This window comes from Strix aluco, chromosome 28 (genome assembly GCF_031877795.1).
Source record: "Strix aluco isolate bStrAlu1 chromosome 28, bStrAlu1.hap1, whole genome shotgun sequence".
Taxonomy (NCBI): domain Eukaryota; kingdom Metazoa; phylum Chordata; class Aves; order Strigiformes; family Strigidae; genus Strix; species Strix aluco.
In genome coordinates, this window is record NC_133958.1 from 4203857 (window position 1) to 4226961 (window position 23105).

Sequence of the window (23105 nt, forward strand, 5' to 3'; positions counted from 1 at the left end):
CAAACCCCACGTACAACTGCACCTAAGGGCAGATTGACAAAGATGCAGTTTGCCACGATCTTGTTTCCTGGACTGAAGAAAATGCTACACAGCCTAGACTATGGAGTTATTCAACCCAGTACAAACAGCTCTCAGGTTGTCCCTGGACAGATTCGAGCTGTGTTGGCCAGCAGCACATTATAGCTTGTACTAGACATATCTGAAACCTTTGGTTCAAATGGCTCAGTCTGTGGTTTCAGCTCTGATGACCTTCAGTTCCATGTTGTGTACTTTGTCCAAGTCGACGCTACATTTACAGGGATGATCACCCTTTGACGAATCCTTGACATAGGTAAACCACAGTCCAGCAACACGAACAGATAATCTACCACGTTATCACTCCCTTATCTTCTTTTGTGCACTCACAATCCAAGCCTAACTGTGTAATTGTAACTGGGACTTATAAAATATTAGGCAAAGCATCAGTTTAGAGCATGGGAAAAGAAAGCTTTACTAACAAAAGTGCAATGCTAGAGCCTCATCCCAAATCTGGCCCACTTTCCAAGGACTTCCAGCCTTTGCAACAGGGCTCTAACTCCTGACAGCATGCACTCGCATAAATGAGCAGGGATTTTGCAATTTAAAGGTGCTTTCCCTCACTGTGAGGCTGTCAGGCAGTACAACAGCAGCACCTGACTGCAGGCACTCCACCTTAGGGGTTTGCAAGTCACTATGGTCTGTGGCAAAGCCACATAAAATTAGAAGTTTGCGTAGTACAGAGGCCTGCACCAAACTGCATCCATACCTTCTGGCTTGCACTTTAATTCTCTTTATTGCTCTTTGCTTCTCACACACCTCCCCCAGCAGCTCAGCTGTATCAGTGTTCCGTCTCAAAGCCATTCAGCCAGCTGAGAGTCAGATAACATTTACTGTTAACACCAAAACCCAGCGCAAGCTTCAACCTTGCTGCCTCGCTGTCAAGGAACAAACTGTGCACTTCAATTCTTACAGACAGAGCGGAGCCAGCCAAAACCCCAGATGCAGAATACAAAGAGCTTTCAAGTGAAGGCTGTTTGATACACAGAGAGCCTTCACCGAACATGGCTGAGGGATGAACACCTGGTGACTTCAACCAGCAGGAAAAAGGAGGCACGTTCTAGACGACTGACAGAGCGGGAAGCGAACTGTGGTGCAACAGCCCTGAGAACCTTCTAGTAACTCACAAAAGATGCTCCTCTGCACCCTGAGGTAGGGAACAACAGAAAGCTTTTCCAAGTGGCTATTACCATTACAGGAGAGCCTCTAGACAACCCTGAAAAATGCCCCCTTAATTCCCTCAAGGATGTTACCGATAGCCTAAGGAACACCCTCAGCCAGGAGCTGCAGGGACAGCTTATACCGACTGAAAAAAGGACCTCACAAGGCATCTCTGAGCCTTTCTTCTTGCAAAGCCAACGCCCTGGTTAAATGGAACCTTTTTCTAAACTGAGACTTGTGTATCCAGATAAGAACAGCGATTAGTGGAACAAAACCCCACTTCTATCAGACTGGAGTTGTATTTGTAAGTATACATCATTAGCATGAGAAGAAACAGAAAAGGCTTCTTGTGAGAACACTAATTCTCCAAAACACAACCCACGGATATCTGCAAAGCAAGCTGAAAGCTGATGTCCCAAAAGAAAGGAAAATAGATACAATAAGACAAGAAAATTTCCTTGTGAGCAGACAGAATATCAGAATTTGGAGTTTTTAAGATGAATTTATGGGAAATAAGACCAGACCCACAACAGTTACCATCTCAGAGACAATCTGCATCTTTTCCTTTAGATTCACAAATGTCTGGCCTGAATTTTTGGCTGGCCTTTCCAGGAGAAGTATTTAGTTCTACTGCAGTAATTTCTAGGTGCCTCAGTCACAGATTAGGATGCCACACTGATGGCTGAGCGTATGAAAACAATCAAAACACATTCATTTTGCCAAACAATTTACAATCAATCTTCTCAGGCTGAAGTTTCAAACTGGGGCATTTCAGGTAAAAACAGGGATGCTGTTTGGGTATTCATTTCCTATTCTTGACTGTCTCTCTGTTAAACAGCTGGTTACAGACCAAGCAGTAGGATTAAACAACGTTGCTTTAAAAAAAAAAAAAGAGAGAAACAAATACCCCAACATTCTGGGAAGCACAGGATGCATCCTTTTCATGAGGGCAATCTTCATCCCTGACACTCCCTCTTCCTTGTGTCTTTTTGCAAAACCAGTTCATATGTTAGTACTATTACATACGGATTTTTTTTCCCTTCCTCCCTCTCTCTCTCCCCCTCTGCCAAACACACTCACCACTATCACACACATCAGTGTAAAAACACACATCAGCAACATAATCTGCTTTGACATGTAGGAACTGGCTGTCTGTTTCCAGTGTCAAGGTCAAAGAGAAGTGGAAAGAGAACAATTGACTAAGAACAAATTGCTAAACAAGCAGCTTGCTGTTCCCAGCAGAGATACTAAAGAGTTTTTGTATGCTGAGTCTTTCAAACTGATGCTGCTTGTGAAAATGATTGAATTTATATTTTGGAAAGAGTATTTATATTTTGGAGAGCCTTCCAAATGAAGCAGTGACTAGTACATTCTCTAAAATAATTAAATGGCTGTGTTCCATTCCTAATATTGAAATCTTCATTAAACAGGCTAGTTTAATAAGTAGACATGAAACACACAAGTGTAATTTTCATCTTGTTTAAAACAGGAATTTTGTTTTCCTTTCTGCAAGATGTTTTACATTAAGGTACATATTATGAAAAAATTCCCAGGAAAGTACTGGGAGAAAGCCTAAAAAGGGCATGGAAGCTCTGTAACTGGAGGTTTTTTAAAACACATAATGCCAGTTCATGATATTATGGCTTAAACCAACATCACTTTTGAAACAGTTAGACCTGCCCTCTCATTTTCTTTCATCCACTGCCTCTGTTGTCTCAGATCAAAGAACTAATTCAGGTTAAAAGCTACTTTAAAAAAAAATTATTATTATTATTTTCCAGCTGGATCAGTCCATCACATGACTGTACAAGCACTTGGCCTGGCTTGGCTGGAGCCAAGGTAAACAGGTGTGGTGTGAAAACAGGAATGAACAGCCAGAAGTAAGTGTTCCTTTCTCTTGCAGGGCTGCCTTGAGATACTGGTGGCATCTTACCTTGACAAACCTCTTCCAGGAACAGCGTAGATATGATTTCTACTTCTCTATTTTATGCATTTTAATACCATTTTAAAAGTTAAGTGCATACAGCAAACCCTACATAGCAAGCTTTGCGCTTTTGGGCGTATCAGAAGTTGAAAATTGAGATTTGAAATTTGCATTATTTAAAAAAATCTTGATTTGTTATATTCACTTTCAAAAACCACTGCAAAGTACTTGGAAGTGATCTGCTACCTACCTTCATACATCTCCAAAATGTGAACAGTGTCGCCGACTTGCAAGGAGAGCTCCACATCTTGGACAGCATCATAATTGTAGATTGCTAAAAAGGGGAAGAGGGGGGAAGAGAGAGATGAAAAACACAGTCACGGAAGCTGGGAGTTAATCAGATTTTGAAATCTGGTATCATGGCACCTGACAAAGGCAGAAGATGATTTTGAAAAAGCACTGTAAAGTTACTAAGCTATCCTGTGTATATAATACACTGGAAAACTATATAGCAAATCTCCAGATTCTATCATCAGTTCCTGCAAGGATAAGAAACATTATTCTTAGCAGCCAACAAAGTTTGTCTTTTACTTTTAAGCATACAGATCTGTGTCACTAAATGAAGAAGCTGCATCTTCCACTTTACTGACAACCTGTCCAGCAAAGGTCACTATTACCTCAGGCAGAGGTTATGGATTAATTAGGTAATTGTCATTTTTTATTAGCATTTCACAGGACTAACTGCAACACAGCGCTCACAAGCACTGGCAAAACAACATAAATTGGATGTCATAAGAAAAAACGCCACTATTACATACTAAATGCCTCAGACTATTTGCTGCTAAAGGCTCTTCCCAGACAAGAATGAATCTTAGCATGAAAATTTGAGATCCTCCGCAAATTTAATCCCTACCAAAGACAAAGCTAATCTGAATGCTTATCGGATTTCCAGTGGGAATAGGATTAAGTGCAGAAGCCCACGCTTCTAAATTGCCTTTTCTCTGGAACTTTCCTGAGGTGCAGTTTTGCTGGACAAAGCAGAAGAGCCCTCCCTTAGAGCTGCTGGAGCCTTGTCAAGATGAGAAAGTTTAATTTGAATTTGCTTCCAAACCAAGGCAAGTAAAAACACATAAAGCAGTCAGGAAAATGCTTTGCTATGGTTCAATGAATTGATCGGCTAAGTCAGAACAGATCACTCCTCTACCAAAATGAGATTATCTTATTTATTTATTTAAAACACTGGTTTGAGTACAGACCACATCTTAAATGCAGCGATGCAATCTTCTTACACACCTAAGTGTCATATTTACACATCCAAATCTGTTCCCCAAGCAAACATATCAGTGAAGTAAGCACAATATTTATTTTTAAGAAGGTAAATAAATCATGCAAGGATTTTCAGGGGGCTTTGGGAAAATTATTCAGACTTCAGAGGGTTTGTATTTGAAGAACTTGCTCTGAAAATTAAATAAATAAATAAAAAAATTGAGCTCTTATGTCAGGAAATTCGCATCAAATGCCTATCATTTCCGTCAAGATGAGGTATATTGCCTCCTGGCAAGGATCCAGCATAAACAAATGACTGTGGCTTACCACACCGGAAATTATCTCACATATACCAGCTTTCTTTAAAATATTGTAACTATAAATAATCCAACCGAAGTAGGCAGGCAATGTGAATTCCCTGCAGTATCAGAAATAGACCCTAATCACAAACAGATACTTATTTTCTTATGCTGCAGGGGCAGTGTTTGTTCCCAGTGGCCCTAATTCATGCCTACCGTAACTTCAGGCTGCAGAGACACACTCAGAGTGTGCACTGAGTCTAGTACATTGTTTTCCAGAGGGTTACAGGAATGTCGCTGGACTTCTAAGGCACGAGCTGCTTTGACATCCAGTTTCCTCTCCCTCCCTGCAACAGTGTTGTAAGCCAAGATATTAAAAACTGACTGGTGATCTGCATATTCAGTTCAGACACTTTAAAGGCCTCAGAGAATAGGCCCAAAAGTAAAAATCCCATCAACAGTTTTACAGAAAAAATTGCTTAATGTTTACATTCAAACATGAACATATACAGGAGTAAATCCATTAAGAACTACCTTGTATTGACAGACGCCAAGACCATAAATTGACAGGAGAACTGGTATTTGACTCAGTTAAAAAGAAACCGTTCTGCCAGATATAGAAAGTAATTCTGCAAGGATTTGCAGAGGTCAGCATAAAAGTGCAGTGCCCAACCCAAAAGCAACTCCCTGCGGCCATGCCTTCTGTCGCAGTAAACCTGCCAGATCACTAACGTTACGCAGGGATGTTGCAATCCGTTACTTGGATGGGACATCTCCAAACCTCCCCAAGGTGCAGCAGGAAGCGGTGTGGATGGATGAAACAATCCAGGCTCCCTTTGGAGTCACTGCTGAACTGCTGGCCCTGACGTGCTACGGGGACACCGTGCTACGCAGGAGGTGTCATTCCTCAGGTGAAGTCCAGGCATCAAGCTGTCTACAGACGTTAATAATCCTATAGCACTGTCAACAGACTTAGAAGATTTAAAGCAGAGTGTCTTAGCCAAATTCTAACTTGGCTGATTACATTCTGTCTACTGAAGTTTCCTCCTGTGGTTACAGCTGGACTGCCTTACTTTCTGTCCTAAACTGCTGTTTGGGATTCCTGTTTCGTGGCTGTGCTCACCATGAGAAATGGCTGCTGTTTAGAAATGCACGTGTGTTTATGTGTATAGGGATTCCTACATACAATTTCTAGATGCCTTGGGTTTCTTTGGGACAAACAGACATTATATAAATACCAGTCTGTATTTTTCCATAAATTGCTGCATTAGCTTCAGACAAAAGCAGTCTGAGCAGCACCAAGCGTCTAACAGAAAGGTGGGCGGGCATCAGACAAGCCTTTCTTTTGAGAACACAGACAGTTAATTCAAAACTAAAGAGCACAACAGCCAAAAGAAGACAGAGAACTAAACACTGCCATTCCCTTCCCCTCACCAAAGATCACAGCAGCCTCAGGACGGAGAACTAACCATTGCAGCTCCTTTCCCTTCTCTTTCCCTGCTTTATCAGAAAGGTTTCAGACCCCAATGTACGTCATTTAGAAGCTTAAGGAACACACTTCTGCCACTGCACATCAGAAAAAGGCAAGATTTGTCGTATCTTGCTTTGCTAGATTGAATTAAGCAAGAACAGAGGGTCACTGTATATAAAACCTCCTACCCAATGGTTATGCACAAGGTTATAAAAGACAAATTGCTGGCATATTTTCCCTGGGAGCTTTACTGTTTGCAACTGATGCTTCCTGCTGCTTGAAGTCAGTCCTGTCCGAAGTAGTCCATCTGCAGTTATTTGAACTGCTTAGCCTCTTTCTCATTGTGTGTATTTAATCTGACCTCATTCAGACTTAAAAGAAAAAGGAAGCTGCACATGACAAACATGGTCATGGTATGAAAAAATAAAAATCCTTCATATAAAACCCTTACAGAGCAGCAAGAAAGGAAAGAGGGGAAAAAAACCAGACTTTTGCCCCACATTTGCAGGAATATCTGAAGTTAAGACTTTTTGCTTCAAGTTAAACTTTAGTTGAGATTCTATCATTTGAAGTTCACTTTAGAATGGTGATCCTGTTCCTTTTATTATCCTGAATGAAAAGCAGCACTGAAGTCTAGCCAATTTAATCTAAGTGAAGAGGCAGAGGTGGAAAACATGATCCATAAGAAGATAGTGGGTTTGTTTTAATGATCATATTGTTTGAGCATTACTAGAGACAACGTATTTATTTAATTTACAGTCCCCCAGTTTGATTAGTGGAAAGTTTAAGAAATGCTTTTCTCAACAGTGCATCCAGCCTATGGAATTCATTAGGAGGGAAGGTCAGAGGAGTCAACATTGGGACTGGTTTGAAAAGGGCAACAGATAACTTTATGACTGGTGTCAGCAGCCAGAGTAATGTAGGTGAAGATAAGGAGAAGCAATTTTCATCCTTCAGGGCAGAAGGTGATTCCTCAAAACGGATGGAGAAGGAACTCTGGAGGTATTGCACAACTGGGCGTGCACGCGGGATGTCGGGGGACACACTGCTCTGCTCTGAAGCATCACGCAACAGTCATCACCGAAAACAAGGACTACACGAACGGCAAAGGAAACCAGAGACAGCCTGGGCTTTCCAGGGCTCTGAGTAATAGCCAACGGTGAGCTGGAAGTTTCTGAGAAGACACAGAGTTTGATGTGGGCTGGCACACGGCAGTATTATGATGGGAAGAGCAGGTTTAGCTATGTCACTCCCTCCAGTTTTATGAAGACACAAGATTAATCACAGCACGCGTCCCTGAGCAGTGAAATACCAGACAGTGGCACTTAAAACAGGAAGAAGCCTCGATGTCATGCATGCGGCAGAAAATGAGAAGAAGCACAATTATATTACAAAAACAAAACAAAAAAAAAAAAAAACCAAACCCAAAACACTTTCAAAAACCACAAAGCTTCACTTTGACTAAGAGTCCTGGGAGAAGCCTTAATTGGCAAGAGGTCTGTCAGCAACTCATTGAGCCCGACCTAGCTTTTAGTGAAACTAGTGGGAGATTTGGCATTTGTTTCCATGAAAGCAGTGCCAGGCTCATTTCTTCAGTGCCTACCAACACCATTCATTAGGGAGGAAGGTGATGGTGCCCTCAGCTCCAATGCCACATACAGATCGGGCTTTAAAGACCCAGTACACACCTGGACAAGCGATCTCCCGCACTAACGCAGACAGTGTCTTTCACACAGTACCACTGACACGTTAGAAAGGTAGCAAATGTTCTCTTTCGCATGCAGAGAAACTCAGGGCAGAAAAACTGAACGTCATACTGTTCATCTGCAGCATGTTCAAAGATGAAAACCAAGTATTAATTCCTAGACCTGTTTTAACCACAAGACAGTAACTCATTTTCAAGACTAAAATGTCTGAAACTAAAGTGAATGAGGCAGAAACTCTCACATAGTATTCTGTGTGTAATTCAAAGCAGAGTGAAATGGAATCCCTCCCTCAATAACTTTTTTAAATGCATTTCAAATGTGGATTATTGGCCTGAAAAACACAGTCACTGCAAGATCCGTTATCTGTAACTTGGCTCAAAATAACCACCCCTCCACCCATCACAAAGACACGATAACTGCTTCTAAATACCATGTCCCACTTCTCTGAAGTCTGTCCTCGCCACTATCTGATAGGAGAGGGCTGTGCCTTGCTTCCTCTGAACAAAGAATCACATTCAGTGCTGTTGCAATAACCAGACTTCAGCTCATTGCATCTTTCAGCTGAAGAGTCAAAAACTATTGTACGGAAACAGAAGTATGTGCTTTTATGCTGCGACAACCCTGTATTAAGAAATGGCATTTATGCTGGACAGCCCCATTTGGAGAAGCCTGGTATGCTATCTGTTGCCAAGATATAACCAAAAAAACAGTGGCTTTATTTAAAAAACAAGGAACTGCCCAAGGAATTAATTCTTAATAGGAACAAAGGCTTTTTGATGTTTGAGCAAAAACGTTCTTGTAACTTCCCAGGAATTTGTGTCTGAAAAATTGAGAATAGCATAATTAAGATTTATATGTCAGACTACTTAAAAAAAAAAAAAGTAAGTCATGGTTCAACACTGTGAAACATGCATATTAACTGCTTGTTATGAAAAAAATTACTACTCCTGAATCGGTTGATGCTGACATTCAGTCTCAATTCTACAAAGTTCCAAGTGACTGCTTAGCATTTTGAATGCAAATAATCCAGAATAGCAGGATTACGCGGATGGAAATGCTTTAACAGCTATCGTTAGACTTCAGAGTCAAACATCTGAAGAGCTAGAGGTGGACCTTTAGCATCTTGTTTCAGGCTGACCTCACACACAGGAACACACTTGGAAGGACTTTTACTTATTCTTAAAATTTTCAAGCTGGATTATTTTAAAAATGGGCATTAAATCAACTGAGAAATTAAACCATTTGCCTACGCAGGAGGATACAGCATAGCCTTTCTAATTTGGATTCTATAACTGTCAGGTTCTATATTCATTCCTTTCTTTTGAGAACTATGAGAAAAGCAGGAAGATCCACCATCCTCAACACGCTTCCAGCACTTGCAGTTCCAACCTAAGACTATTCCAATAAGCAAACCCAAATAAGGGTGTCACGTGCTCACCTGCTGAGGACAAGGAAGCGTGTCTGCCAGATGTACGGTTGATCAAAAGTCTGCTAACATTTTTCTGATTTCCTCTGAATAACAGAATATTATCCTGGAGATGGGACAGGCAAATAATCTAAGGTTTCACAGAGTCTGCCCTGCACAAACAGTCTAAATCAAACTAATTTCCAGATTTGGGACTGGGGCAGATTTTATCTTTCAGTCATGCCATCATCAGCTTTCAGATATTCCTGTCTCTTTCTCTCCATCATAGATTGGATCAGATTCAAGGATCAATGGCTTAATCTCTTAAAGCCTGGATTGCTTTAGAAAAAAACAACTTAACAACCTCAGCCCATGGGAATATGGATGGCTTCACAATCGTTACACAAGTGCTCCAACTAGATGATCTAATGGTCTCTTACGGCTTTAAACTCTACAGACTAAAACCACAGTCAGTTCCACAACAATGCTCTGGAGCAAGTGGCAGACCCAGTGACAAAGTAGCCCGTGTATTTTAATCAGATCTTCTTAGTAGATTCAGATCAGGCAAACAGAGATGATTCAGAACTGTTGAAGCAAGAGACCTACTGATTATAAAGCAAAAAGAAATCATCTCGATTTTTTCATGTCTGCAGATCTTCCCCTCAAACACTTATTGCAAAGTGTTTATACCACAGTAGCTCTAAGAAAACAAGGGAGATTCTGTTCTCAGAGTGCATCTATGCTGCAATACAGGACAAGAGATACACATCCTAAACATACACTGGATACCAGTAATAATGTCATCCCAGCATAAGGTGTTTTGTCTCTCTGTAAGTGTGCCTGGGGTAGAAGCAGCCAAACCATAGTTGTTTCTGTGATCGGAACTGCACAGAATCCCTCTGTTATACTGATGAGACTCTAGAATAAGTTTTCTTGATGACCAGTGATTTTTCTGGACTTAACTTTTATGTCACTGGCTAGCAGAGCAAGGCTACAGCGCATTGGTTCTAGCATTATGGTGTACTAAGCCAGAATTTGCTGTATAGGAGCAGACAGACACTTGGAAAAATCTTGAAATCTCTTTCTGTCACTAAGTGCACATTTTAAAGTAGCTCCACATTCTGCCCGGATGGAAGAACTTTAAAGTTTTGGCCCCTCTGCCTCCTCCTCTCAACTAGGCCATGGAAACCAATGGCAAAGAAAACCTACAGCAGGAAAACCACCAGAAAACAAGTCTCCCCAAATACACTCAGGCAGGCACTCCTACAGACCCTCTGGGCAAAATCCCGCTATGGTAGAACCCACCAACTTCACCCTCTGCCTAATCAACTCAATTCAGAGCTGCCAGGATTTGCAATAACCCACTTTGACCCCGAAAGTTACACGAATACCCCCCTCTCCAAAAGTCCAATTTTCCCTTCCACCCATCTCAACATGGAGTTTAAAGCTCTGCTGTTTTTACAGATGTAGTTTTCTAAACCATTTTCCTGAAAACACATACCAGAATAACACATTGCAGAGTCACAGTACATAACAGTAAGTATGCATTTTATTTTACATGTGGGCAACGCATACACAAATCGTTAGCTTTGTTATTTTCTTCACTAGGCTCTCTAGTTCCTTTTATTATTTTCACTCTAAAGGGCTCTTAGGGATTTTAAGCTCAGATAAAGAACTAATCTACATTAGCTGACTCAGTTTATGTCTGGAGTAAGAGGGAGGCTGTGAGCCAATGAAGGAATAAATCACTACTAGCAGTGTAGGACCCAACCAGCTCCTGAATATACTACACCTACTTAATCTGGTGCTTGATAAAAAAAAAAAAAAAACAAAAAAAAACCCCACCAACAAAACCCAAAAAACCCTAGACTTGCAATTCCAGTCTCCTTGAACATCATGAAATGTCCCCTTTTGCAGATACACAGATGGAAAAAGAAAATAGCCTACCCTCTCTTCTTGAAGATTCACACTTTTGCAAACTTTTATCAGGTTACCTCAATACCTCTTTCTACAACCATTTAAGGCTGTCTGCAAGATTAGCTAGGCTGTGGTTTAGAGGAATGCCCTGGGCTTTTGTTCCCACTACACTGCCAGCCTCCATCTACTTCCTGCAGTCAGTGAAAACGGTGCTTGCCTAAAAGCGTTCAAACATAAAAAGGGAAGATAAAATAATGAAGTGTTAGCCACAGTGTAAAACAGTTTTTAAGGCTACAGTCTGTTTCAGGTCTGGCTGCTCCAAACTAAACAACATGCAGTAGCATGTCAGTGTTCAAGTGGAATGAACAGATGCAGAAGTACCCAGCCTGGAACTCACGGGCCAAAAGCTGCTTCCAAGAGCAAAAATATGACAACACACTGCTTGTCAGGTCTGGAAGGGGGTCCCTGACTTTCAGGATTGCCATTCCTGTTTCAGAGGTCCTCAGTTCTGAGCAGCATCAAGTTGGCTCAGGGAGGAAAGGCGCAGCAAGAGCAGCCTTATTACTATCGCACTACAGAGAAACCTCAGATCCTGGTGCTATCAAAGCTGCATCTTTTACCAGCTCTGATTTCACAAAACACATCCACCTAGTGTGTTTAATTACTTCATTCATTTACCAAGATATACATTCAACTGCTTTCACTGTGACACAGTGACCTTCTCAACATGCAGGATACAAGACAAGACTGCTCCTTTTCATCTACTGGCAAGGCTACAAGAAAGAGATACCATAATGACAGGTGGCTTATAGATCTTATTAGGTTAAAGGGTGCTTGATATTACTGTAAGGTGCGTATCTTCCAAGCCCTGCAGCTTTATTCTGCCTCTTTGAAATCTGAGCAGTAACATCTAGCCTGAATGATTAGTATTCTCCCAAAAATCTATGAAATCATAGCATGTCCTTTAGAGCAATCGTTCTAACCTTGTAATGTTTTCAACTATCATAACCACAGAAATCAACAGTTTGGGCATTGGCTTTAGCTGAATCAGTAATGGTTTGTATTCAGGTTAGCCTGTTGGTATCATGGGAATTCAGTGAACTTAAAATATTAGGCATCTTCTCTGTATTGTGCATTTCAGAGAAAGAGACTTGGAAGAAAATGGGCACATAACCACTCTTTGGGTTGTCCTCTAGAAAAGGAGGGGTTCATACCTACAGCCTTCTGAGTGCTGTGGTACTTACATTCTGGTTTTAACACCTGCATATAACTACCAGAGGTTTGAAATCCGATTTTCACAAAAGCAACCTCTGATTTTGAATGTTTCCATTTTTATGGCCTGTGAAGAAACAAATGCTCATTTACAGTACGCATACAATCGCAACTGAATTTTACCAAGACTCTGTAATCACCTTTTTTCCCCTGTAAGCTTGCAAATGTGCAACTTGTGTTTGGATACATTAAGCACAAGAGTAACTTTTGCAATGAAATTTTCAAGCAGATTTGTAAAAGCAAAAAACCCAAACTATCACTTGATAAATTGGACTACTCAGCTAATTCCCAACTTGAAAGCGTGTGGCACTTTCAAAAGAATTAAATGAATTTGCCACTGGCTTTAAGTTACTGTCCTAGTTCTTACTGGGCAAAACATCAAAGGAAGTAGAAAGAAAACTTGGAAATACTACTGTACAGAACTGGGAGCTTTACTATCTGCTGTATGCATTACTTCCAGAGGGAGTGAGGGTGGAGAGATGAGAGGAGGTCTAATGAGTAAAGCACTTGAGCGTGGAGTCCAACTGTGCCTACAGGCTAGTCTTCACCATAAAGTTCACTTGAGTTAAAACTTCAGCATTGTCCCTTGCTAGCATCACACCTACACGTATCAACACTAAACTCAAGCTGATGGACCCACGGAGAACATAAAGCTAAGGGATCCCACTTCATCAGCTGCAAACAGAACCCACCGGAATCACAGCCGTAAATTTTTGTACAAGTGTTCTCAGGCCTCCAACACCTTCCCCTTTCCATCCATGCGCTCAGAAAGACAGACAAGCTCTCCCACAATTTGCATGAGAAGAATTCATAGCATGGCTTGGCCCACTGCATTTTAAGAAACTTGGGATATGCAGCCAAGGAACTCTTTACCTCCATTGAATAGCACCTCTGTGGAAGCCAGGCTTGAGCTAACTCATGCTGGCAGGGCTAACACAAGTAGGATTTCTAATATGCATAACCATAGGGACTTTGGTTGGCCTCTGTACCTTCGGTCCTCTCATTCAACACGGGCTTCAAAACAGATTACTCGCCCATAATGGATGCCTGTGGTTTCATTGATTCATGTTTGCAAAATGACACACGCCCCAATCAGAGAACTGGCGCTGCGCAGCGAGATATGCAGTTTCACATTTCCAGAGACCTTGAATTCCAAAGCATTTTTATCTTGCCACCTATCTCAGGTAACAAGCAAATGGCAAACAGGGGAATAGTGTTGAAATGAGGAACAGGAAATCTTGGCTGGGAACTAAGGGTTGTACTCTGGAAGGAAAAAAGCCAAACAAGAATATTGATCCCTTTGTTGTCAAGGAGAATGAAGAACAAGCTACTCCCGAATTTGCAGTAAGCACATCATTTTTAATTGAACTGCTTAAGATGCAAGGAGATAAAGAATTTGGAACTGGGTACCATGCACTGTAGCCTTCCCTCCCATTTTCTAGAGCTACTTTATTCCTTTACATTAAGCTCCATCTCTCTGCAGCTTGAAGCCCCCACTACATCATAAGAGCAATGAGAATGGAAGTGCTGCAAGAATCAGGTCTCTAATATTTAAGCTAGTTACTCTTGCATTCAAAAAAAAAAAACAAAGAAAAAAAGAAAAAAAAAAGCACTCTTTCAGAATTAATTGGCCACTATTTGCCCATGACATTCTGAAACAGTATTAGAACTTTAGAGCTGAAGTTATAAACTGTTTTATTATTATGGAGGATCAAAGTACCAAGCTTCCCAAGAGCAGAAAGCTATTATTATCTCCATTGTATCTCAATTAACTTTTTGCCCAGATTCAGCACTTTTCAGAATGAGGTCCACTTTTATTGCAGCAACACCTCCAAAAATTTGAGAGTGTAAGAACTGCCCAAAGAACAATCCACAGCACAACCACTACTTTTTTTAGATACATTCTGACAATGTGCCAGACACCAATCTGAAAGCTTCAAGAGGCTGCCAGAGCACTTCATCCTTGAAACAGTGGTCCCCCCTCTAAACCTGGGAGATCTTCCTAGGAGGTACAGTCTGTACTGTACCAAAGAGACATTTTTATCATTTAAGTAACTGGCCCAACTAGCACTCTGTAACACCTTCAGTTTTTGAAGACAACCATGAACTGGCCACCTAGAAAGCTGGTTAGTAATTTATATTTATGTTCCAGTTTTATTAGCACATGTTTCCTGGCAAATGCACCAAAATTCATTACAGTATTTTAGGCATTCGATCATAAGTTAAATGCACTGGACCTGAAAACAGAGTCTCATTCTGGTAGCAAGGGGATAAATGCGTTTATGAATTTGGACTAAGGTAGTTTTAAGCTTGGCCATGGTTGTGTCCTTAATGTGCTAGCATAAATAGGATTTTTTTTTCCTCCCCTAAAAGCCCTAAGTGACAGAAATGTCCTACCAGTCAAGTTAAGTGCAAGTTACATAGAAAAAGAAAAAAAAAAAAAGTTGACTTTCAATTCCTCAATTAAAGGAGCTTTGGCAAGCTTCCATGTAGAAGGGGTGTACATTTTCCAACTTTTGAATGATAGGGAAAAATTATTACACATTTACTGCTTCTTGATCGACATGCTATTGGCTCAAGTTTTTTCAGTTCCTGAACTTTTATTATTTTGCTTTTAATCCAGAATTCCTATCTGCATTTGTGCTAGCAAATACAGTCCTATGCCAAAAGAAGAACCACAAGAATATTCAAGAGACTGGTATGAAATTCAGACGTGGTCACACACCCAGCTCGAGCGGAAGCTGGTACTTAACGGCCTCTGATGCCTCTGAACAATTAGGGCCACATCTAATCAGCAGGGACAGCTCAGCCAAAACTCCAGAAGGCAACTAGCAGTTCTGGGTGCCTCACGGGAGGATTCAGAGCCTCTGTGAAGGGACCTGATTGTTAGTAAAGATGAACTGTATGATAGTTCCTAAACATCAGAACTGTTGGTGATGTTTCAAGGTGGTTATCCAAGAGCTAAAGCACCCAGAAGTCACAAGACACTTCTAGAAATATTGGTTTTCAAAGTAAGAATAAGAAAAGGAACAGTTACAAGTCTTGTTCATGTCAGCAATGCCTTTGAAGTCCACTGGATTAGTTTCATAGGAAACTACTTAAGGAGTAATCACCAAAAGTAAGAGAAGACAGACTCAGGCTAATATGGATTAACAAAAAATAGAAAGGACTGTGGAAGCAAGAAGTAGCACAGCCAACTTGCACATCAAATAAACTGTAGACACAGCAGTAAAAATTGGGGAACTAAATCAGAAATAAATCTGAAGATTCAAAATTTCTTGCTGTCAACAATGCCAAGTTTTTACTTCTCCCTATTGAAAGTTTTGTTGGTATTGCCATCAACACGATTTTTAGACCCAAATCGTTATAAAGAAAATGGGAGGGAAAATGAGTAGTTATAGAGTGTTTCTATCAATAGAAAGAATGGCAGCCACTTCTGCAGCAGGAATGGGCTCTTCCATCTTTCTAGAGCCCTTGTTGCACAAGAGTGGACTTAAATTTCAAGCTAGATGCATTCTGCAGAAATGGTAGGCGTAAGGCAAGCAGCAAGTTGAAACAAATACAAATTTTGCTCTAATTTGACATGATGTACTACTATCAGTCCCGTGAAAGTCCTTTGATCACAGACTCTATTTCACGACAACTTTGCAGAAGATGTATGAGGTCTGACCATGAAGACAAGACCTGATGGCCCAGCGTATCAGAAGTTATCACAAATCAAACCATTAGTAAGAAAATCTTATTCTGCAGCACTCTCTCTTCCTCTCTGATCCTTTGCATTTCTGCTCACATAAATCACAAATGTAGCTGGCAGGCACTGGTTTACATTTGAAAAATTACTGCCATTCCTAAGACATGACGCAGCTGATTGTAACTCAACCACCACATGGTATTTTGACAAAGTAAATACTTCTTCACGACAAGAACAGTCCTATGCTCCGGTCCCTCCAGCAGGGAAAAATGTAATGGGTTTAAGAGGCCACCAATAACTATTAGGGGTAATTACCCATCAGTTTACCAAAAAAAAATCTATTTAAAAAGAAAACAAACAACAAAATAAATGATAGACTGAAACTCAAAGGTTGCTTTTTGCCTCTGTGACAAACAGCTTCTTTTATGGCTAAGGTACTTTAGCCATAGCAAGCGGCCACGCTTCTTTTGGAACCAGATCAAATCGAGCCATTCCCTTTCAAACAGGCATCCATCTATCCGAAGTGCAAAATGGGAATCCCTGGAATGGGATGTGAAGAGGCAGGGAAAGCCTGGGAATGAAAGCTGCCCAAAAGATTGTCAGCCTTCCCCTCCCAGCCCCCCGCCTTTAAAAATGCACCAGATCAAGACACTTTCCACAGAGCAACGCTTTGTTTAATTTGCTTCCCCCAGCATTTCAAGATATTTTCTAAACAAAACATGGCTCTGGTTTTACTCAAAGCCTAGAAAGATTACTAAAATACAAAAAAATACATTGATATACCTTGGTGACCAGTGAAGTTTTTCTGGGCTCACGGTAATATTTTCAGTTACGCATTTAACAATTTGGAGATATCATAGGAAACAAATACTGCTAAGCTTCCACTTGCTCCTTCTAAGCAGAACATCACAATTTGTGGCTTTCAGGGTTTTGCTGCAAGCTCCAAGTTTGTTGTTGGGTTGAAGCATTTTGTGGTATGTGGAGTGAATGGCCCATTATGGCCTGCAACTGCAGAGGACCATCAGGATAATTTGCCTGGTCCTTCCCCAGTCCTACCATACAAGCTCTATGAAACAGCCACTACCCCAAAAATAAGGGTAAATTTACGTTTCAAGAGATAGTCACTCCAGTGCATCCATCTTCACCAAAATGCAAACTATTCTGGACCACATGTCTCAGAGCTCTTTTCAATAAAACTTCGGTTATTAATTTCTTATTCTGGAAGACCAGATTTGTGGATTGGCAGAACAGACACATACACAGACCAAACTACCTAATTATAAACGAACACTTCACATCCTGTTAGTTCACAGTCAAAGGTGACACATAAAGCACGTGTGTACCTGATGCATCGTTACAGTCACCTGGAAACCGTTTGGGCTGAAAATTCAGCACTTTTCATTTCTGAATTGGTTTTGAGCCAGGTCAGTTCCCTGACCTGGCTTACCACAGGGCTATTGCCTGCAGGAAGGAATCAGAAAAAGGAGTACGATTGCTTGTTCTGATAGCAGCCTGGATTTCTAGAAGAACAGAATAGTTTATGATTCCACAGACTCCAGATTCTCTCATACTTGGTACTGAAAACATTAATACAGTCTTCTCCAGCCCACAAAGGACACTTACATGTTAAGAACAGATGATGACTAATTAAAGAATTGCTTTTACAACTGAAGTGTAATACATAAGTTAATCAAGCCTGTGTTACTGCCAGCAGAAAAAGAAAATAATTATAAAATTATAATAATTGATTCCTTATGCCCTAAGTTAATAATTTTAAAACAAGCAGATAATAGAAGTTAAAAATCGTGGGGAGTCATTCAGATATACTTTCCTACAGAGCATGCTCTTTTGACTGGATCTGCATGAAGGGCATTCTGCAAATGACACCTTCTTTTTGAGAGAAGCACTTAACCAAGAATAGGTTACTTCATTTCCTTTGGCCCAAAAACTGACCAGCTTTCAAAGAAGATGCACCAGATAGTATCTTTCCTTCCCAAATTAGAGGTGAAGCATCTTGCAAGGAAGCTTTGTGAGACCCAGAAAATCCTGTTGCTTAAAAAGGCGAGACATTGTCCATCAGATGATCAGCAGTGGTTCTGTCCCTTTACAAGGCCGAAGCTTCCAAAATCCCATCTGTTGCTGGGTTGAAAATTGCAAGTGAGAAACTGCAAGCCATTTGTCTCTCACGTATGCTTCCCTAAAAATGCTGCAATTCCCAATCTCACAGTCTCTGCTGTCTGCCATTTCAAACTCAGCCCATGTGCCATCTGTACTATCCATGCTAGAGGTAGCACTCCCCAGGTTTAACCCACTGAGGACAAAACTAGAAGGCAGCAAATCAGTTCGAACCCACAGTCAACAAATCTGTGGAATATAACCCAGGACATAAACCATTCTGAACTGAAATGCAAAAATCAGACAAGTGACATTGAATCACATGTGCACTTCTTGGAATTTCTTCCTGCATTGCTAAGATTTACCGGGTTGTGTTTAAAATAAATGCAAGTAGTTCTGTATTAGTTTCCAAAGCACAGATTACTAACAGCCACAGTGCGTGTGTTCTTGCTGAAAAGAAGTAACTTGTATCTTTACACTTCACAACTATCAGCTTACTCATGGTACCAGTGAATGGAAGCTGTTACCATCTAATGGCCTGTATCACACAAATAGTGGTGTTACCCTCATTACAACCACCTTCATAATTGGTACTAACAGGCACCTTGGTTAGCAGGCAGATTAACAGCCCAAGCAGCTCACACTTTCCTTTCAATCCTCATCAACTGCTTCAAATTAAGCACAAAACTAATGAGGACTGGTACCTGAGCGCAAAGCTTGAACACAGCACAGGATGCAGTTGTAGATAGAAAACTCACACGTCTGCAAACATCAAACTGACACCGTTACGATTCCATTAATGCCCTGTATCAAACACCGCCTGATAAAGCCAGTCACTGCATGAATAATTCTGTTTACTGCCTGTGGATTGACCCTACCAGTTCTGGTGCAAATTTAACACAAGAGCTGAAGCATTACAGACTCTGTGTCAGTTTGGTCCATGTCTCTGCATACAGGGGGAAGAAGTATCTTTTTTCACACAGCTGTCTGAACACACAGAAGTAAGGGGATACCTCCCACCAGCACACTTTTTGATTGGTAACGTAAGGGAAGAGGCAGTTTTTCCTCCACCCTGCTTACTCACAAGCCAGTGCCCTTTCTGGGAGAGGAGCTCTCAGCCACAGCAGTTGGCTCAAGCCAGCACAAAAAACTCACCCCGGAAGCTAATAAAAAGGCAGCTAGAGGAGTGCCTCTGATTCATCCTCCTGCCTAAGGCCATTCTTGAGGTAGAAGAGCCTTGCTCAAAGATGTGCTTTAAAAAAACCCACCATAATTTAGCACAGCCAATCATACTAGCATTATATAGTTTACTTGATTATAATACCACCATTTTTAAATTCCTGATGCTCAGAGTAATCCCACAAAGTCACACATACAGGCTCCCATATATACACAGCCTGGGCTGTTACCTACAAAGAAAGAAACAAAGTTCAGGGTGTACAACACTCCACACCCTCCCGGTTACCAGAGCTGAAACTAGATAAGGTTGTGCTGCGTATAATATCTCTGAAGCTTAAGCCACAGTCCTGCAAGAAGTGGGCTGCCTCTCTGCAAAGCCACTCTGAAATCAAGGGGGTAACTTCTTTGAAATTCACTCTGTGAAAAATTGTGCAGGATGCGGTTCTTCACCTTTAACCTCATGGACTGAACTTGAATGAACAATCTTATGGGACTTGGGGTAATTAACACTTTGCAAGCATGAAATTAGAATTTTTTCTCACATCAAGAAGTCCTCTGTGGAACCCAAGGGGCACTGAAGATCACTCTTCATTAAAATAAACTATCATAAGTTGTTTGTGTTATTAGTGGCTTCCTGCCTATTGTTCCTGCCCAATTCTCACAAGCAACCTCAAAATTTTGTGGTTTTCAATTTGTCAAACTCTCAAGAAAAGGAGAACTTAGCAGCGACACCATTGGTTATGTTCCTCCTAGAGGAAAGTGAGCCAGCATTCAACGGTCTCTTTTTAAACGTAAAGAGGACTGGGCAGTGTCAGCCAAGCTTTCCCCATTCCTCGCCCTACGGCAAGATATCCACCCCCTGCAAAGATGTCACCCACAGTCCTGAATCCGCTCACTACAACCATCTTAGCCTGTCATCTCTTTTTCTACCCACATCGTCATTTTTGCCGCTATGTTAGAGCTCTCTTCGCTGTAAAACATGCTGGAGAGGCAAAATTATAAAGGTCAGTCCCGAACTTGTGGGATTCCGGAAACCCAGCGCTCGCCGTGTGCGAACTGGACACACACCACTGCCTCCAGCCCTGCGGGTCAAAGAGTGAATACAACTGCTGAAACCTGAACGTGGAGGAGAGCACAAACGGCGGGGGGGGGGGGGAGGAAAAAAAAAAAGAAAGAATTAAGAAAGTGCGTGGAGGAGAAACGAGTCAAGGGTTTGCAAAAGAAAAGGAATGCCTCCAGCCGGGGGAACGTGCGGTGCCGGGAACGCGGGGGCTCGGCGGAGCGGGGAAGCAGAGAGGGCTCCCGGGGAGGGGGCGAGAGGAGGGGAGGGGAGGGGAGGGGAGGGCCCGGGGCGGGGGTGTCCGAGCGGCCCGGGCTGGCACTCACCGACCCCGTACTTCTCCCGCTTGGTGGGGATCCAGCGGGCCATGCCGGCGGCTCGGCTCGGCCCGGCCCGGCCCGGCTCGGCTCGGCTCGGCCCGGCTCAGCGCGGCCGCTCGCCCGCCGCCGCCCCGCCGCGCTGCCTGCGGCCGGGCGCCCCGGGCCGCTCCGCCATGCTACGAAACTTCCCGGCAGCCGCCCAACTTTCCTGCCTCCCCCGCCGCGCCGAGCCGAGCCGAGCCGAGCGAGGGAGGGAGGGAGCGAGGGAGGGAGGGAGCGAGGGAAGGAGGCGGGCGGCTCTCCCCGCCCCGGCCGGGATCACCTGCTGCCGGCCCGGCCCTCCCCTCCCGGCCCGCCCCGGGGAGCGGAGCCCCGCGGTGCTGCTGTGGGGGGCGACAGGGGCACGGGGGGACACACCCCGACACTGGTGGGGAGGGCGGGCAGCTACGGTGAATGGTTCCCGTTACTGCCGCCTCACACGCCGATGTGTCAGCGTGCAGACGATTCCCCGCTGTTAGCAGAAATGCAGATTTTTTTTAAAAGTAATCCATTAATAACTAAGAAAACAAAAGGGTTCTTTAAAAGTACTCCAGGCATCTGGAGAAACGGTCACAGGACCGCGCTCTGCCACAGACGCAATGTTCTTGTCTGTAAGATTGCCTTGGCACCCGGTGACCTAAACCCCCACTCGACCCCAGTGTTGTGAACTGGGACTCGGTGAAGTATTTCAACCGGGTGATGCGGAGACACAACCGGTACGTCCCTGGATCCCGCAAGGCAGCTCTGCCCCACCGAGCCGACCCAACCTGCCTGGCTGCCGGCCTTAGGTCGGCTGGGGGGTGGCAAATTGTCTGGGAGAGGGATATTCAGCAACAGCTCCTACTTACACCCTTAATCAAGCAGCACCATTGCAAAGCACAGTGGCAAATTCTTTACAAAGCGTTCGGTTCAAACCGAGGAGATCCAGGTTCTCCTCATGTCTCTGAGGCTGCAAGAAACAAGATCTGATTTTTTGTTAGTGCCTGAGCTTTGCTGCATGCCCACCTCCCATGGAAGACAACGATAACTATGATAATTTGGAATATTTTAAAACCTAAGCACCTGTTTAATTGCACTAATGCATGAAAATCTGGGGAGATCATAATTTTTATTATTTTACCTTACAAGCGAGAAGCACTAGGGGTTGTTGCCCTGGGCAGACCACTTCATATCTCTCTGATTTCCAGCCTACTTCCCTCGTGCATGTTCAGAACAGCTTTCCATCCTACACACTCTCCCACCTGTGTTTCTAATAAGTTTAATTTGCCTTGATCTTCACTGGTGTCTCTAAGTGGCAGAGTAATATAAATAATTACTGGTAATTTGCTCTAACAAATAAACTTGTTCTTTGCAAGCCAGAATTTTAAACATAAGGACACTTGGTATCACTATTAGCCACGGTATCATTGTACGATAGACTGGGTTTTTAACAATATGTGGTAATCTGTCATCTGTCAAAAATGTGTGGCCCATGAATTTGTTACACACAGAGTGTGTTACTCATCTAGCTGTGATGCGCAGTAACGTTACACCCAGTTTCCACCAGACAGCCAAACCCTTCTCTGAAACGAGGTTTTGATTTTCTCCCAAGGGCTGCTCATGACATGACTGAGATGCTCCCAACGATATTCAGATGTGTGCGTCTGAATCACTGACCAAGAGAAGACGGCAGCTTAGAGGTTAAATGTGGACAAGGGTTCTTTCAATACCTAAACGGCACCTGAAGCTTCAACACAGAGTATGTCAGTATGGAACAAGTTACCCGAAAAAAAGAAAAGATCTGCAAGCTGGAACTGGTTAACTAATTTGTTATTTATAAAACATTAATTCAACCCAGCCAACCACGATCAGATGCTGTACTGGCATATATGTGAAATCATTGTTCTTACGCACAAAACCCTGTGGTTCCTCTAGCTAAAGATTTAGCAGTGCCACTAAACGTGGTCCTTGCAGCGTTTCTGTAGAGCTGAGGGCTCACAGGGAGTACAGGGCACTGCCCACAGCCAGGCCCTTCACCACAGGATGGGGGCAGCCAAGCTTGTATGAAGGGCAAATATTTAGATATTTTGCAAATCTTTCTACTCTGGAAGATTTACCAAGACTTTTTTAATGGAAGCTTAATATTTTGAAGTGCTTTGAGATCTTAACACAGAGCAACGTAACTAGGCTATCGAGACAATTAAACAGGGTGATGGTTGTTCTAGG

The 23105-nt window shown here is 42.5% G+C and overlaps 1 protein-coding gene across 3 annotated transcripts in view; it reads right to left on the reverse strand.

Annotated features, from left to right (window-relative positions):
• Positions 1-20948, reverse strand: part of DOCK5 (dedicator of cytokinesis 5) — an 86223-nt gene extending 65275 nt beyond the window's left edge. For all 3 annotated transcript variants that reach the window (XR_012621041.1, XM_074807923.1, XM_074807925.1), the window contains exons 1-2: positions 20868-20948; positions 3411-3494 (exon numbers count right to left, since the gene is read on the reverse strand). Coding sequence is in view for 2 of the 3 variants with exons in the window: in XM_074807923.1 (XP_074664024.1) it covers positions 3411-3494; positions 20868-20910 (127 nt within the window). In the remaining variant the exon portion in view is untranslated. The remainder of the gene's footprint in view (positions 1-3410; positions 3495-20867) is intronic.
• Between the last annotated feature and the right edge of the window lie 2157 nt (positions 20949-23105).